General features: G+C 47.5%; 1 protein-coding gene across 2 annotated transcripts in view; it reads left to right on the forward strand.

Annotated features, from left to right (window-relative positions):
• DAAM1 (dishevelled associated activator of morphogenesis 1) overlaps positions 1-18,220 on the forward strand; it is a 174,980-nt gene that overhangs the window by 135,124 nt on the left and 21,636 nt on the right. The window contains exons 16-17 of one of the 2 annotated variants that reach the window (XM_053397548.1): positions 9,876-9,905; positions 13,378-13,481. In XM_053397548.1, coding sequence (XP_053253523.1) covers positions 9,876-9,905; positions 13,378-13,481 — 134 coding nt within the window. The remainder of the gene's footprint in view (positions 1-9,875; positions 9,906-13,377; positions 13,482-18,220) is intronic. The other variant, XM_053397589.1, reaches the window with a different exon arrangement.

Below are 18,220 nucleotides of genomic sequence, written 5' to 3' on the forward strand. Positions count from 1 at the left end.
TATAAATTTATTATTTATACCCCGCCCATCTGGCTGAGTTTCCCCAGCCACTCGGGGCGATTCCTAATCGAGTGTTAAAAACAATACAGCATCAAATATTAAAAACTTCCTTAAAGAGGGTTGCCTTCAGATGTCTTTTAAAAATAAGATAGCTGCTTATTTCCTTGACATCTGATGGGAGGGCGTTCCACAGGGCGGGCGCCACTACCGAGAAGGCCCTCTGCCTGGTTCCCTGTAACCTCACTTCTCACAATGAGGGAACCGCCAGAAGGCCCTCGGCGCTGGACCTCAGTGTCCGGGCTGAATGATGGGGGTGGAGACGCTCCTTCAGGTATACTGGGCCAAGGCCGTTTAGGGCTTTAAAGGTCAGCACCAACACTTTGAGTTGTACTTGGAACAAGTATCCATGACAGATGGCCATCTAACCTCTGCTTTAAAACCTCCAAGGGAGACCGTTCCACTGTCAAACAGCTCTGCACCCAAGAATCATTCTGCAAAGGAGTTGCTGGTTAAACCAGGAAGTCAAGAATGAGCAGAAACTGCTCTGCCATCTCAACCTGCCCACAGTCACCCAATTTCCCAGTTGTAGGCACCTAAGCCCCCTCTCCTGCTCTGCGTGTATATATCACACAGACACAGTTCGTGAAATCCACATTTCCAAATGCACCCTCTTGCACATTTTGCTACATATAAAGCACTTTCACACTGGACAAACCACACACACACAGTCATGTGTAGACGTGGTAATTGTGCAAACATGTATTTCGTGTCAATGCATCAAGTGAAATAGGTATGGCAGCCGGGGGAAGAGAGCCAGTGTGGTGTAGAGGTTAAGAGCAGTGGACTCGTAATCTGGTGAACTGGGTTCGCGTCTCCGCTCCTCCACCTGCAGCTGCTGGGTGACCTTGGGCCAGTCACACTTCTCTGATGTCTCTCAGCCCCACTCACCTCACAGAGTGTTTGTTGTGGGGGAGGAAGGGAAAGGAGAATGTTGGCCGCTTTGAGACTCCTTCGGGTAGTGATAAAGTGGGATATCAAGTCCAAACTCTTCTTCTTCTTCTGTACACTTCTTCTGACAAGGAAATGCTTTCTTTTTTCCCTATGCAAGTGTCCCCAGTGACTGTCTCCGGGGCTCTTCTCTTCTCAGGCAGCCAAAGGGAAGAGCATTTTTTCTTTTTCCTATTGAAGACTAATCCTAATAGCTGTGCAAGAGGCTATTTATATTCTCCTTAAGGACACACCTGGGCAATGCACACTTTGCGTCGGAAGTAGGTCTCTGCATACACCGTTGTCGCCAGCTTGTAAACACAGGAGGGTGCTGCGACAGGGAGCTGCGAAAGATCAAAGCTCCTTAGAGAACCTTTGCTGCGTGCCTCTCCCAACGCAGTGTTTGCAAACCGGTGTCTCCATTTGATTGGTCGCAGTGCTGACTTCTCACGTGAAGTCTGAACTGGACCTCAAGCGGCCGCGTTTGCAGGGACCAACCCAATAACACAAGTGGTGTTGCTTCGATGCGCCTGCGTTTTTCCTGTGCAGTCAAAAAGCTCACCTAAAAGAAAAGAAAAGGAAGAGTCGTGTGCATCCGCCTGCCATATAAGCACACACAAATGCTTTAAAAATTAGGCAAAATATCCGCAGCATGCTACAGAAAGCTGTATAGATTTTCTCTCAGGTTTGCATTTGCAGGTTGACTTGCGCTCAATACTAGTTTGCTGCCTGTTTGCTTGTTTTGTTTCCTTGCTTAGGAATCCATGTGCAGAGACCGTTGGTTTGGATTTCTTTTAAATCCGAGGTGGGGCATTTGTGGACCTCCGGGTGTTGCTAGACTGCAGCTCCCATGAGCCTCTGCAGCCAGTATGTCCAAAGGCTCTGGGGATGATGGGAGTTGTAGTCCAGCAATATCTCAAGGGCCACAGGATCCCCAGCCCAGTTTTGAAGAGAGGGTTTCATTCCTTGAATCTGAAGCGTAGATAAGGAAGTGTGTATCTGTGTGTAAGTAAACGACAGCAGAGTATAGAGGAGGATCTGGCGCTAATGTGAAGAATAATCAGCTTTGTCTAGTCTGGTGGAATAATCCCATGGCGCTCTGAAGGTTGAGGACTCAGACACAGTTTCAGGGAAGAAGCAGCGTCAACCAGTAAGCTCTTTAGAAGGTGCAAGTTTAATCTCTTCCTGATGCTAATCTAGGGAAGGATGACCCACCATCTTAGGAGCAAGATCAGATGTCAAGAGTTACCAAGCACTGAAGTCCAAAAGAGCAACTTTCGGTCTTCATTGCTCTTGATCAGCCTGCACCAACCTAGTGATCTTTGGAGGTTCTGGGTCTAGGCGTGATGGGAGCTGTAGTTCAAAGGCACCAGGTTGAGGGAGGCGGGTCTTTATGCTTGGGAGATGGAGAAATGGTTCCAGGTATGAAGCCGTTGAGGAGTGTTTGGCAAAAGGTAAAGTGCAGGTACAAGGCTGCCTTTATACTTGGCAGCTTCCAAGAAGGTGGGTTGAAATATATTTAGCACAGAAGCAAGTGTGCAATATGGGTCCTCCTAATTTATTGTCTCCTGTCACCAAATTTCAGCCAGTGTGCTGTTGTGGTTTGGAGCGGTAGACTCGTAATCTGGTGAACCGGGTTCGCATCTCCGCTCCTCCACATGCAGCTGCTGGGTGACCTTGGGCTAGTCACACTTATTTGAAGTCTCTCAGCCCCACTCACCTCACAGAGTGTTTGTTGTGGGGGAGGAAGGGAAAGGAGAATGTTAGCCGCTTTGAGACTCCTTCGGGTAGTGATAAAGCGGGATATCAAATCCAAACTCTTCCTCCTCTTCTTCTTGCCATTACCAGTTTTCATTCTGCAAATGAAAATCACCTTGAGCAAAGAACAAAAACCCTCGCCCCACAGAACCTGTTGATATTTGTGATGAGGGTTCTCCCCCCCCCCCCGCCCTCAGTATTAATCTAATGGGGTACAAAATGACCCCTGCTGTCCCATATTGCCTACAGACACCAGAAGGATAGGGGGATACTGGTCCTAGGATTGTAAAATTGTGGAGTTGGAAGGGACCCCGAGTGACATCTAGTCCAACCCCCTGCAATGCAGGAATCTCCACTAAAGCATCCATGACATATGTCCATCCAACCTCTGCTTAAAAACCTCCAAGGAAGGAGAGCCCACCAACTTCCAAGTGAGATTGTTCTACTGTCAGACAGCTCTTACTGTCAGAAAGTTTTTCCTGATGGAATCTCCTTTTGTTTGTAACTTGAAGCCATTGGTTGGAGTCCTAGCCTCTAGCGCAGGAGGAAACAAGATTGCTCCATCTTCTATGTCAGTGATAGCCAAACTTGGCCCTCCAGCTGTTTTTGGACTACAACTCCCATCATCCCTAGCTAACAGGACCGGTGGTCAGGGATGATGGGAATTGTAGTCCCAAAACAGCTGGAGGGCCAAGTTTGGCCATCACTGTTCTATGTGATATTTGAAGGTGGCTCTCATACAGTGGTGCCTCGCAAGATGAAATTAATTCGTTCCGCAAGTTTTTTCTTCTTGCGAGTTTTTCGTCTTGCGAAGCACGGTTTCCCATAGGAATGCATTGAAAATCAATCAATGCGTTCCTAGGGAAACCGCCTTCAGACCAGGTCCGGGGACAGTCTGTCCCCCGACCTCTTCTGAAGGCTGGGGGGGGCAAGGACTTCTCCGCTGTCCCGGGGCGATCTGAAAATGCTGGCGGGCGGCAGCCGCCCGCCAGCATTTTCAGATCGCCCGGGACAGCGGAGAAGTCTCCGCTGTCCCGGGAAGGCAGGCGGGGGGAGCAAAGACTTTTGCCCCCCGCCGGCCTTCAGAAGAGGTCCAGGACCTCTTCTGAAGGCCGGCGGAGATTTCCCTATGGGCTTTCTTCTTGCGAAGCAAGCCCATAGGGAAATTCGTTTTGCGAAGCACCTCCAAAACGGAAAACTCTTTCGTCTTGCGAGTTTTCCGTTTTGCGAGGCGTTCGTCTTGCGGGGCACCACTGTATCTCAGTCTCCTCTTATCCAGGCTAAACATACCTAGATCCCTCAACTGTTCCTCATATGGCCTCAGCCTCTTGATCATTTTGGTCAAACTCCTCTGCACACCTTCCAGCTTGTCAATATCCTTCTTAAATTGTGGTGCTCAGAACTGGACACAGGACTCCAGGTGTGGTCCGACCAAGGCAGAACAGAGCAGTTCTTTGACTTCCCTTGATCATGTCTGAAGCACCCCACCCCTTCCTCCTGCTGTGCTTTTACACAGCTCAGTTTTATTGTTCAATAAGCTCTTACTTCCAGCGGACTCTGGCAGCATCCCAGTCCCTGAGCTGAATTCTAATGCCCTGGGTTGCTTTGATTGCTTAAGTTCCCCCAACAATTTCGACTTGAAATATTTATAGCACATTGTCATGATTTAAGCACACATACACCCAGGTGGGGTGGGGCGGAGAGTGTGTTTCAACTCCTAATGACTCACCGACTACTGCAACAGAAAGCAACCTTTAAGAAAAGTGCTTTCCGTTGCCTCTGCAGTCAAAATATTTGGCACCAACATCTTGACATCCAAATCTAGGTGGATCCGTAGACGTATAACTAGGCTCTCTTTATTCTCCTGGTAATCTAAGAATTCTGGCAAAGAGGAGGAATGCAAATGTGCGGTATTAGTGGACTCAGAAACAGCGCCAAAGTGCGATGAGGCAGCTGCCTCCGAGTAGAGGATTTTCAGTGCTGTGTTGGGGATGGGTGTGGGATATAGCTATGAATGATAAATTAACATGTGCTAGTAAGGTAAGGCGGGGAATATGCAGGAGAAATGATTTTGAGGAGGTATAGAAGGTCTTTGTAGAATTTGTACTGTTAAAATAGAAAGGGGTCAAACCATCGCAAGAGGTGTTGAAATTTTGGGAGGTTGGATAGTTATAATGGAATGGTCTCAGTGACTGGGTGCACATTTTTATTCTTATTACCTTGTAGTTTATTTTTTATTTTTATATTTATATTTTGCCAGTGGTCTTCGTAAAGATCATATCCGGGAGGAAGGATATAGATCTTTTAAATAAATGAATGGGGCCCTTTGCTTACGCACTTCTGGTAGGTGCCCTGCCCCCTGCAAATCAGTTCGGGGTGGGTCTCATTTTGCCTTTGCGCCTGAGCCAGAACCGGGGTGAATCAAGTCCTTTCCCCCCTGAATTTGTAAATATTTGCATAGGGAAGATTGCCATGAACATCAGAAAAGGCCTGTTGCACTTGTAATAACAAATACATCCATGCTTGCTTATTTACAGGGCTAGAGAGGGGCAGGGAGGTTTGGCCCTGAGCCACTTTCTGTCCACAAAAATCTGTCCTCATAGCAAGAGGGAATGAAAGAACAGCCTCTTCCATATAGCTTTTGAACTTGAAAGGCATTAACATTCCTGGCTGTGCATCATTAGGGATTTTTAAAATTATTATTATTATTATTATTATTATTATTATTATTATTATTATTTACTCATTGAATTTATATACCACCCTGTACCTGCAGGTCACAGGGCAGTTCACAGAATAAAATCAAAATATAAATCCCCAAAATGCCTGATCAAAATAAAAACAATAAGCCTCAGCCGTGTGATTCCGTTAAACTGTTCTTATCAGAACTTATAATGTTCTTCATTTATGTAAGCTGTGGGTTAAACCACAGAGCCTAGGACTTGCTGATCAGAGGGTCGGCAGTTCGTATCCCCACGACAGGGTGAGCTCCCGTTGCTCGGTCCCTGCTCCTGCCCACCTAGCAGTTCGAAAGCACGTCAAAGTGCAAGTAGATAAATAGGTACCGCTCCGGCAGGAAGGTAAACGGCGTTTCCATGCGCTGCTCTGGTTCACCAGAAGTGGCTTAGTCATGCTGGCCACATGACCCGGAAGCTGTACGCCGGCTCCCTCGGCCAATAAAGTGAGATGAGCTCCGCAACCCCAGAGTCGGTCACGACTGGACCTAATGGTCAGGGGTCCCTTTACCTTTAACAGCACCCGTTCTAAGGGATGGCAATAATATTAAAACACAGCAGAGCAGCATTAGACCAATAAAACATTCACGATTTCAGTGACGCCATAGCTGAAATGCATCCATTTCTCTCACCATTCACCAACACCACGTATACAGCATGTGGTCACGATCCATCCAAAGTGAAGCACTTTCAGGTGCAGCTTCTCTGCTGTTGCTTAACTTTGTGTTCGTAGTGCTCCTTGGGGGGGGGGTCACAATTAAGCAACGCAAGTGAAACGAAAGGAAAAAATGGAAACCATAAGAAACAACACTGGCCATCAGCCGATTAAACATGAGCTGCACGGCAAATCTGGAAGCCTTGGGATAAGGGCCACTTTCAGACATGCTCCCTTTTCTGAGTCATGGTTTGCATTCTGCCCTTGTACTGAGAGGGCATCTGTTCCTGCCCCTCTTTGGAACCTCACCCTTGAAGGAGAGAAGAAAACATGAGTCATTTGTGCTGCTTTTAATGTCCTAAGCAGCACTAAAGCAGGTGGATTCCCTGACGGTAGGGGCCACCCCGGAAAAGGCCCTGCAGTGTTTATGAAACAAACCTGTGGCCTTCCAGGTTCTTTTGTCCTCTTATCTCCCATCAGCTCCCAAGCAGGCTGGGGCTGATGGGAGCTGAACCCCAATACCATCCTGGGGTGGGGACAAGTTCCCCGCTGCTGAACTGCCTTGCCACGATCTCTTCCTCCCCCAGAAAAACGTGGTAGTAAAAAGCAAGCACAGCAAATAGCAGTTGTCTGGGAAGGTGCAATATTAAAAGAGCAACAATTCTGTTTCCGTGCAATTATTAGCAACCCAACGTAGCCTGAAAATGGGGGAAGAGGGAATCAGTAACATATACGTTTCTCCTTGGTTATTACAAGGTAGTTTTTAGATTTTACTAGCTGAATGATGCCAAGTGCATCTCACTTTCCTTAGGCTGCCGCCCTGCACAGTGCATATATTTGAAGATCCTCTCTTCTGACACTGCAAAAGCAATAAAGCTGCCGGCTGCAGAGCTGTGTGCATTGAGCCATCTCTGTGGAACTGAATTTATGAGTCATTTCTGTAGCACTTGCAGCGTTCCTCTGCTGTGCTTTGACCCGCTATTCCCAAAGAGCGCCTTCCTTTTTCTTCTCCCTCCAGTCGGATGGATGGAAAGTGTTTTGCCCCCGAACCATCCACTAATGAGAAATGGGACGAGGGCTGGCATCCATCTTCTGTGGCATTTCAAGCTAATGGCGCAATTAAAGGCCACTTTCCGCTTACGATAGTATAGTTTGCTAAGAAATGGGTCCCTGGTTCCAAGGGTTTGCGAGCTGAGACTCAGAGCGTGGGAGACGATTGCAAGCTTGGCAGACTTCCGTTTGATGCAACCAGGTGGCCCCTGCAATAATAAGATGCTGGACCTGAAGGACCCAGTAGCCCGATCCCCCCCCCCCCAAATCTCTTTTATTATCTTAATCATCACACAAATAACTTCTGCATGGTGGTTCTCTGATTCTGAAAACAGGCCTCTCTAAATATGGAGATGCTGTGTAAACTTGCAATAGAAAACCATCCATGGTTTTGTTTTCCTGCAGTGATTACTCAGCCGCACAAGTTGTTAAAGTAATCCCCTGGGTATTGGGACAAAATCCAAACTTACTTTGGTGGTTTGAAAAACTCTTTGTAACCCAAACTCGTTTACCCTCCTATAATCTCGTATAATGGGCTTAACAATAACTAACATTCTGTTCCGTTCCAGTTCTGTAAAGGATATTTACCTAACCTTGGAAATGTTGGCATATCTCAGCAAAGTTCAGCGTTGGAGGGGTTGGAGAGCTGCCAAGACCCATATACAGAGAAAATCTAAGATGGCAGCTCATTCCTAAGAGCCAGCTCTTCTGGGACGCTGCAGAATTTGGCTTGGACAGAGGTGCATTTATGCAGCTCCTGTTTGTTTCAGTGGGACTTGCACAAGAGGACTTCCCAGTGGGATCTTGCCCAGTGAAAGTGGACAGAGCCATTTGAGTTTTCTGCCTTGGATAGGAAAATGTCTTGCACTGCCCGCAATTCAGGTGCACCCCAGATGGGGCCAGCGCAAGTGGGCATATCATGTTTGTGAGAAGTGAGCAGCTTTTGTATCTAGTGGACCAGAGAAACTGCTCATCTGGTCTCCATACTCATCCGTCCAGAGCCGCCAAGGTCAGCAAGACCTTGGTTTATCTGCCAGATTGAAAACCAAATGTACAAAAGATTAGGGCCGCCAAGGATTAATCTTCTCTAGCTGGCCCGTTTCTGAAATATACTCGGAGTCGAGAGTGGATTTCATGCTCTTTATTCAGCCCATAGTGGTGAGGAGGAATGGAAGTTCCCCCAGAGTGCCTGCCTTATATACATTATTTACACAATGGGCCCCACGTGATTGGCTATTTCTGGGATTCTCCTGCAGGCCAATCAGATTGCGGATTCCCTTCCACCTGGAGCTGGATTGGGTGGCTCCTGTGGACCAATCAGACTGCTGCATTCTGGATCCTATTGTTCTAGGACCAATCAGACTGCTGCATTCTGAATCCCATTGTTCTAGGACCAATCAGACTGCTGCCTTTTGGATTCTATTCAAATCAATACATAACAGTTCCTTTCCTTTCAAATACTCTGAAAGCGCAGTGAGGGGGCAGTGTTCGTGCCTTAACCATTGCCTGCATTCTGAAAACCTCTGCCGCTTCCTTTGACGTACCAACCTCATGACCTGGCTCTAGTCAACGGCCTCCAGGTCACTGAGGAGAATGCAGAGAGTTTCCTAAAGATGGCAAACCTCCCACCTGGCCACAGGGCGGGGGGCATTGGTAGCCAAGCAGAAAGGGGGCCTGGAGATCTGTGATGTGTGTCGACTCTGGTCCCCCTGTGCTCCGCACCAAAGGAGAACGTGCTCCTCCTCTCAGAATCCTCAGGGACACAGGAGCAGGGGATTCTGGGAGCCACTCTCATTCAGGCCACGGCAAAATTGGATGCGGCTTGCAGTCTTGGCAGGCTCTGCCTGAAGTGAGATGTACCATGGAGTCCCCTTGGGGTGGCAGAGGGAACCGTGGCAGGTTGCCTAAGGGTCTCACATGGTGGTTCCAGCACGTAGCTACGCGATGGAGTCGGTTGCCTTTTGAAGCGGTGGCAGCTGCCAACTTTTACGACAGCTTTTGCAGGGGATTAGGCAGATGAGGCCACTGGCCATGATGGCTGCGTGCTACTTCCATGGCGCTTCTACGTGATGCTCGCCGTTCTGGTATCGCTGCAGGCAGCAGCAACCTCCCTGCCCTCGTAGCATAAGAACCAACCCAGCATCCAGCGCGAACGCCATGAAATAATGAATCCGCAGCCACCTTGGGCCATCTCTCTTGGCGTTGACAAGCCCCCGGGGGATGGAATAATTGCTTGTTCACTTTGATGTGCAGGGTCCATTCTCCGCCCTGCGTTGGCGCAAATATGCATGACCGGCGAAATGAAACGGCGTCTTCCTAACAAGCAGCCTTGCCTTGCCTGTTGCCTGTCTCCGCCTCTGCATGCCTGTCTGATTTGGTGCACCCCTTTTGCTAACCTCCGTTTACTTTGCCATGTCTCCTGGTCTGCATTATCGGGACCGCAGCTGGTCTATCCAGAGAGCTGTGGGGGCTTGTTGGCTTCTTGTTTCGTTTTGCAAAGGGGGGGGGGTTGAGAAGAAGGGGGTGAAGAAGAGCACCGCTGAATTATATAAATATACCCTTTCCCAGCTGTACTGTTGACTCTTCTCTCTTGTTTTGTGGTTGTTCCTTTTGTTTATTTATTTTTTTGCTGTGACCACTGAACTGCTCGCTTTTTCCCCGCCTATCCCACGCTTCTGCTCTGGCTGTAGGACTTCTTTGTGAACAATAACTCCAGACAGGTAAGTGTGCTTCTGGGCCCCCCACTCAAAAAAACCCCCCACCTTCCGTTGAACGAGTTAGTTCCAGTGTATTCCCTTGAGCGATAAAACGCTGGGCTCCCAAATTTTATTGGTTTTATTGCAAAGGGACAGAAGCTTAGGTGGGGTTGGTGGGCTCTGGTGCTTTGAAGTAAAAAACAACAACCCTACACCCTGTTTGCATCTGCTTGCAAAGAGGCTGTTAATGTAGCCTTGGGTGTATTTAAAATTCATTAAAATAACTTCCTCGTCTCAGAACTGCAGTAGCTGGAGAGGAATGAGTCTGTCTCTTTTTCAGCAGATCCAGCACAGCTGAATTTGGGCTTTTCCTTCATGGTCAGTAGTTGCTGGCAGAGCATCTAAATTGCAGCTCAGAAGCCAAATCATGTGCAATACAGACTCATTTCTTGAAATTAAAACAATGTCCGAACACTTGTTAAAACATTCAGAATCTTTTACTTGCAGAACATACAACTAACGAAGAATATATGCAAAGTATTTGAATTCACATGCTTATCCAAGCACAGGCTTAGTTTTCCTTAGTTTAAGTTTACAGCTTCTTCCTTAAACTTTCAAACAAACTCTTTCTTTCTCTCTTTCCAGTACTTGCACTCATGACCCAGCCGAGCCATGCAGCTCCTTCTGAGAGGTTTCTACTTTCTCACTCCAGCAGTCTTCTTCTTATTGCTTCTTTAGGAGAATATCAACTTCCGTACTTCTTTCTGTCACATGCATTCACACAGAAACATTAGCACGCCTCTCCTTTATTGCTATGAGAGAGAGAGGACTCAGCTATACAGCTGCAAATATAATGTTTTAAGTGCGCTTTAAGTGCATTATACAAATGTGGCACTAGATGGAGCCGATGAGCTAATGGCAAATTCCATATACGGTATATTTTACAACTTTTTTAAAAAAGCATTTTCGCAGCGATTTTTATATCTGTGTAGATTCAGCCACAGTTATGTAACACTGTCTCTTCCCCAGTGTTCATGGAGATACGGCCATTGCAGTCAAGTCACTTACACACAAAAAACAAAATCAAGACTGTAATAAGATACCTCCCATGCGACCAGATTTAACCAATTGCATTAGGGTTACGGGGGAGCATTCCAGAATTAAACACAATACAGTGGTACCTCTGGTTAGGTACTTAATTCATTCCGGAGGTCTGTTCTTAACCTGAAACTGTTCTTAACCTGAAGCACCACTTTAGCTAATGGGGCCTCCTGCTGCCGCCGTGCCGCCGGAGCACGGTTTCTGTTCTCATCCTGAAGCAAAGTTCTTAACCTGAAGCACTATTTCTGGGTTAGCGGAGTCTGTAACCTGAAGCGTATGTAACCTGAAGCGTATGTAACCTGAGGTACCACTGTAATGCATTTAAGCAGTCCCAGGTTCAGTAAATTAAATGACTGTGCTTAGCAGCAGTGACTTATTCCTTGGTTCTTTAATCCTTACATGCGTGTTTCGCACTCGGCCTGTGCCGTTTATTGTTGCAGAGAGGTCGCAGGTCACTAAAGCGATGGAAAGTATGTGCATTTGTGTTGGTAGAATGAATCTCTCTCTATTTTATGTTACTAGTTTGTATTTATGTGCAAGGTTACTGGACTTCCCTTCATCTTGTGCAGCAATCCCAGGGCATTTTCCCATATTTGCGCATTTCAAGGTATAACATCCAAGGTTCAAGACAGCTGTTGTCATTTCAACGAGCCACTGATGTCTCAGAGAGCCCCTTGTGTACTTCCCGAACCAATTGCATTGCTCAGCTTTTGGGACTGTGGGTGAAAAATCCTAAATGTTTCTGCCTGCAGCCCAATGTTTTGTTGGTTGTCTTTTGAATTGAAGCTTCTTTCCCCACCCTAAGTCCTCTAGATCTGTCCCCAAAGTCTTCTATGGTAGGGTACCATTGCTGGGCCAAGCGCGAAAATAGAGCACATTCTTGGCAGCAAGAAATCCCAGGTTTAATCCCTGGGACCTCCAGGTACGGCTGGGAAAGACCACCCCCAGGGACCTAGAATCATAGAATTGTAGAGTCGGAAGGGACCCCTAAGGGTCATCTAGTCCAGCCCCCTGCTGCCAGTCAGAGTAGACAATATTGGAGGAGAAGGAGGAGTGTTATTGATGGCAATGATTCAGTTTATATCCCGCCCTTCCTCCCAGAGGAGTCAGGGGCAGCAAGCACATCAAAAACAAGATAGATAAATAGATATTTCTCTTAGTGATTTCAGGATGTGCTTTCCAGCCATCAAATTCAGTTTTTATATTCCTTCCAAAAGTCAATAAGGAGGGAGACAGGGAGAACACACCAGGGAGGGCATTCCGCAAATGGGGAGCCATCCCTGAAAAGGCTCTGTCAAGTGGGGGGTCAACACCAAGTAGGCAGCCCCCAGTAATGGCACAACCACCAATACTTCACCTGTGGGATCCAAGCTGGTTGGTGTTAGCTGAGGTGCTCTTTTAGGTTCCAGTGCTCTGACTTTGTATAAAATAGGTTTGTATGCGATGGTTCCCTTTTGAACACGAAGCGTCTGTATATTGAATCGTGATATTGCTCTTCCTAGGCCAATATTGTCTACCCTGGCTGGCAGCATCTCTCCATAGTCTCAGGCAGGAATCTTTCCAATCCCAGTTTGTCTGGCGATGCCAAGGATTTGAACCTCTGGCACTGACTTGGGGCTGTAAGGTAAAAGGTAAATAAGCCCTGGACGGTTAAGTCCAGTCAAAGACGACTATGGGGTTGCGGCACTCATCTTGCTTTCAGGCCAAGGGAGCTGGCATTTGTCCACAGACAGCTTTCTGTGTCATGTGGCCAGCAGGACTAAACCGCCTTTGGTGCAAAGGAACATCGTGACAGAAGCCACAGCACACCGAAATGTTGTTTACCTTCCCACCGCAGTGGTACCTAATTATCTACTCGTGCTGGTATGCTTTCGAACTGCTAGGTTGGCAGAAGCTGGGACAGAGCAATGGGAGCTCACCCTGTTGCGGGGATTCGAACCGCCGACCTTCTGTTCGGCAAGCCCAAGAGGCTCAGTGGTTTAGACCACAGTGCCACCCCTTCAAAAAACGAAACGGGGCTTTGAAACTCCTGAACGGAGCTCTGCAGTCTTCCCAGCTGCTAGGCAAACAGTTCCAAATAGAATATCGTAATTTGTGTGCGCGAGGAAAGCCTTTACATGATCCCCACTGTCCGCACACTTGCGGGTTCTTAAATCTTTCCATCTGGATAAATATTTATACACTTGTAACCAATAGCTCCCCCCCTTTCTTTTCCCAAAAGAACATTCCGGTTTATGAAACAGCTGATTGTATTTCAGTTGCAGGCTCCGGGTTTTCCTCATCCGCCGCGGTAAAGGTTCTTGATTGATGTTCGGGATGCTGGCATGCGCCGGAAGTTCTGAAACGTCGATGTGCGCATCTGCTTATTAATGGATTCTTTTCATGCTTCCTGCAGAAAGAAGACTCTTTGGACGACACCCTCAGTTCGCGGCATAAAGTCAAGGAGCTTTCGGTTATAGACGGGCGGAGGGCTCAGAACTGCAATATTCTCCTCTCCAGGTACCTCTGCCATTCTTTTCCCTTTGGAACCTCCCTGCCTTAAGGTGGAGCAAATCTTGCAACTATCTCAGCTGAATGGTTTTCTGTAGCTGGAACCGTAATTGCATAAAACAATACAGCAATTGCTCACTAACTGCAACAGCAATTTGTTTTAGTGCATGGACAGTGCAATAGCTCCTTTGAGTCCAAAGGGGGAAATTTGACCAATCTCGTTCCAGATTTTGGAGCAATCCAATCAGGTTTTCTCTGATCCGCTGGTTTTCAGCTGATGGGTTGCAGGAGAAGCACTACTACCATATTATTACCATATATATACACTATTACCATATATATGCACTATTACCATATATATACCAGATTATTAAAAATAATAATAATAAGGAAGGAGTTCCCAAATGCATGTTTCGGTTAAAGTTTATTCTCTGAAATGGTTGAAGATTATTGCATCTGATCCACCCAGGTGCTGGATGCTTCAGAGTTGCTTCTGTACAGATAACTCAGTTGGTAGAGCACGAGACTGTTAACCTTGGGGCTGTGGGTTCGAGACCCATGCTGGACAAAAGGGTTCCTTCTTTTCAAAGGCTTGGACTTTCAACACCAGAATGCTATGATTTTCTGTTGCAGGGCAATTGCAAACTTAAGAGTTTGCAGCTTGTTATTCATCCTAGTCATGCCACTGAAAAAATAATGTTGTTTATGGATCTCTTCCCATGAGACATCCTGAAGTGATTTACAATGTTATAAAAAACTTCCACATACAATCAGTCAGCTGTTTGAAACAGGTATAGCAATTGCATATATCAGGAGTTCCTAAGCTGCAGTCTGTAGACCGTTGGTCATCTGCGAGCTTCATTCAGGTCTGTGGCATGTCTGTAAAATTGCAATGAAAAGCCATACAGCGTCTAGCTAAGCACATTATGAAGGACAGAACAATTATTAAGTGGTCCGCCAAGACTCTCAGCACTTTTCAAGGGGTCTGTAGGTGGATTAGAGAGACGGGGAGCTATTAGCGTATATATAAACATTTTTTTAAAAAAACCTACCCAGAGAGAGAGAGAGAGATTGAAACACCAGACACAAAATTAATTCAGATCCAATGGAGGTACCAGTTTGGATGAAGATCTCCATTTAGAAGTCTTGTTGAAAGAAGAAGGCCTTTGAAGGACATATCCCTGCAAACACAATACAACTATAGAAAATAATGCCAGATGTACATTCCCTGTCTCATTGCTAATTATAACCACACATGTACATCATTTCAGTTTATCTTATGATAAGCTGAATCGCCTGAATTGCTGATTGCTGGCAAGTGGGGAGAGTGCTCCTGCGTTCGAATCCTGCTCGAAGGTTTCCCAATGGCATCTGGTTGGCCACTTTGAGGGCAGGAAGCAGGACAAGACGGGCCATTGGCCTGATCCAACAGGCTCATCTTACGTACTTCCATCTGTACCTCTCCTGCAATTGCCTTGATGCCTTACACAGAGTCACACCGTCGGTCCATTCAACTTAATGGTGTTGACACTGGCTGGCAGCAGCTCTCTGGGGATTCAGGCAGGGGGTCTTTCCCAAGTACCGTATTTTTCGCCCTATAGGGCGCACCGGCCCATAGGGCGCACCTAGTTTTTGGGGGGGGGATAAAGGGGGGGGAATTATTTCCCCCCCAGGCACGGGGCTGGGGCGGGGGAAGCCCGAGCTTCCCCCGACCCCAGCCCCCAGAACAGGCTGCTATCCGCAAGCCTAGGGAGCCCGGCGGGTGCATGTGGAGGAGCAGAGACGCAAACCCGGTTCACCAGATTACGAGTCCATCGCTCTTAACCACTACACCACACTAGCTCTCACGAGTGGCAAAGTCATCGTCACAAACTTTAATTTACTAGCCAAAGGCCATGGTATCATCCAACAACAGTCACTAGATATGCAATAAAACCACCATCCCAATTGGGTTTTTGCTAACTGGTCTGCTAAAATTCTTCACTACATAGGATAAGAGGTAATTCTCACATAAAATACACAGATTTAATCTCTGAGTGAGGGGCATTGTAGACTAAGGTTACCAGAACATCCCCGTTTCCTGGGGACAAAATAGTCCTCTTCTCAGGCCTTCTCAGTAGTGGCGCCCTCCCTGTGGAACTCCCTCCCACCAGATGTCAAAGAGAACAACAACTACCAGACTTTTAGAAGACAACTGAAGGCAGCCCTGTTTAGGGAAGCTTTTAAAGTTTGATGCATTATTGTATTTTAATATTTTGTTGGAAGCCGCCCAGAGTGGCTGGGGAAGCCCAGCCAGATGGGTGGGGTATAAATATGTTGTTGTTGTTGTTGTTGTTGTTGTTGTTGTTGTTGTTGTTGTTGTTGTTGTTGTTGTTGTTGTTTATTAATAGGAAGTTGAAAAATGTCCCCAGATTCATTGAAAAAAATCTGGTCACCTTATAATAGACAGGGGGCTGGGTCCATTTCCCTCAGTTTTGAAGCTAACTGGGTGGTCCTATGCCATTGGCTTCCTCTAAGCCTGGTCTGCCTGGGAGGGTTGTTGTCCTTGAGGATGACCTTGACTTCTGGATGCTCCTGCGGTCAGCAAAACAGTCCTGCAGTTCTTTTGCCTAGGAGGCTATGAGCCACATTTCGCAGCTTTAGGATTCCAATGCCATTATCTGCTGCATTTCTCCTCGCACCGTGGAGCTGACGAAGGACCTCTGCATGCAAGCAGGCTCCTTATTTATCCTAGACATTCATAAAGCAAACCAGATATTGTCTGGCATGCAGCAAAGAGAGAGGTTCTGTCTTGCAAGATATTTTATCTCTCTCGCTCTGGGGGAAATGATTGCACGGTGAGGTCATGTTAGATTTCGTCTCGTGCAGGCGAGTATTTTTGCCGTTCCGATTTTCTCCCAGTGCCCCCTTCCTGCAAGCGCCGCGTGGCCATCTAATGGCTTCTGCGTCCGGGGGCTTCAATTGTGCTGGACCGGGCTAGATATACCTGTTCCTTGCAGCCAGGACAGGTGTGCTTCTGTAAGCATCCCTGCCCTCATTAGGAGGCCAGTGGGGGAACTGATATAGAAACATAGGTAAAGGTAAAGGGACCCCCGACCATTAGGTCCAGTCGTGACCGACTCTAGGGTTGCGCGCTCATCTCGCTTTATTGGCCGAGGGAGCCGGCGTACAGCTTCCGGGTCGTGTGGCCAGCATGACTAAGCCGCTTCTGGCGAACCAGAGCAGCACACGGAAACGCCGTTTACCTTCCCGCCGGAGCGGTACCTATTTATCTACTTGCACTTTGACGTGCTTTCAAACTGCTAGGTTGGCAGGAGCAGGGACCGAGCAACAGGAGCTCACCCCATCGCGGGGATTCGAACCGCCAACCTTCTGATCGGCAAGTCCTAGGCTCTGTGGTTTAACCCACAGCGCCACCCGTGTCCCTCATTCATATCTTACTTTATAATAAAACAGCCATTTGCATCCTCCCTTCTTCCCCTTCCCTGGTTCTTTTGATTTTCCCACCATTCCTGCATATTCTTATATATGCATTTAGTTATCTTTTCCCTTTACTCTTCCTTTTTATATATATTACGCTGTTGCTGAATTTACCTTAATCCTGCTAACGTTTTCACGTGATTATTTGCCAAATACTCCACAAAGTTTTTCCATTCCTCTTTATATACAGTGGTACCTCTGGATACACACACCTCTGGTTGCGTATCCTTCAGGATGCGAATGTGGCAAACCCAGAAGTATTTTTCTGGGTTTCGCCACATACGCAGAAGCCCTCTACTGAACCCAGGACCTTCTGCATGCAAAACAGCTGCTCTCCCATTGAGCTGTGGCCCCTCCCCCCAAAATCCCCATTTGTACAGTAGGTGCCATCCAGGTCAGCTCACATCCACAGCCCTTTGCATAAGAAGGAAGTTAAGATGATAGTCCTCATGTTTCGGAACAAAGGGCTGATCAAAATGAAAACACAGGAAGCACCCTTAGCCAGAGTCAGTCCATTGGTCCATCAAGCTTAGTATTACCAACACTGACTGGCAGCAGATGTCCAGGGTTTCAACAGTGGGCATTCCCAGGAGATGCATGGGATTAAATCCATCACCTTCTGCAAGCCAGGCAAGTTCTCCACCACTGAGCCATAGCCCTTCCCCAGTGAAGTAAATTTCTGTTCCATCTCCCCGGTGCCCAGGGCATGGCTGCCCCCAATGGCAGCACCCCACGACCCATAAAAACGGATTCTGGAGAAGCCCAAAGCAGGGCAGAAGAAGCCATGCCAGGCTCAGGGATCACCCGGCTCCCTGGACCCTGACACAACCTTGACCTTCACCATGTCTCCACTGCTGGTCGTCCGTTTAGGAGTCCAGGCACTTTCTACTTCCTCCTCCTCATTTTTAAAAATCTCATTCGATGTACGATTCTTTCCAAACCCCTGGACTGAATCCCCCCCCCCCAATTTAAGCTGCCCGTGCAACTCTGATTTCTTGGGTTTGCTAACACGTTTCTGCCTTGGTGTTGCTCCTCTACAGGCAGCTAAAACGAGCCTGGATGAGGCCAAAGGGGGAAGACTGTCCCCTATGGGAAGCCCCTGCGTGTTTGTTTTTCACCCCCTTTTCCCAAGCTTCCACATCCCATTGACAAAGTTCGGGGCTTAAATCCTCGCGGCGGCCGACACCGTGACCCAGTTCCACCCGCTGCCCGTTTGCGCCCAGCAGCTGTTGCCAACAAAAGATAATTATTGTGTGTTTGGGCTGGGG

Source organism: Podarcis raffonei, chromosome 1 (genome assembly GCF_027172205.1).
Source record: "Podarcis raffonei isolate rPodRaf1 chromosome 1, rPodRaf1.pri, whole genome shotgun sequence".
Classification (NCBI taxonomy): Eukaryota; Metazoa; Chordata; class Lepidosauria; order Squamata; family Lacertidae; genus Podarcis; species Podarcis raffonei.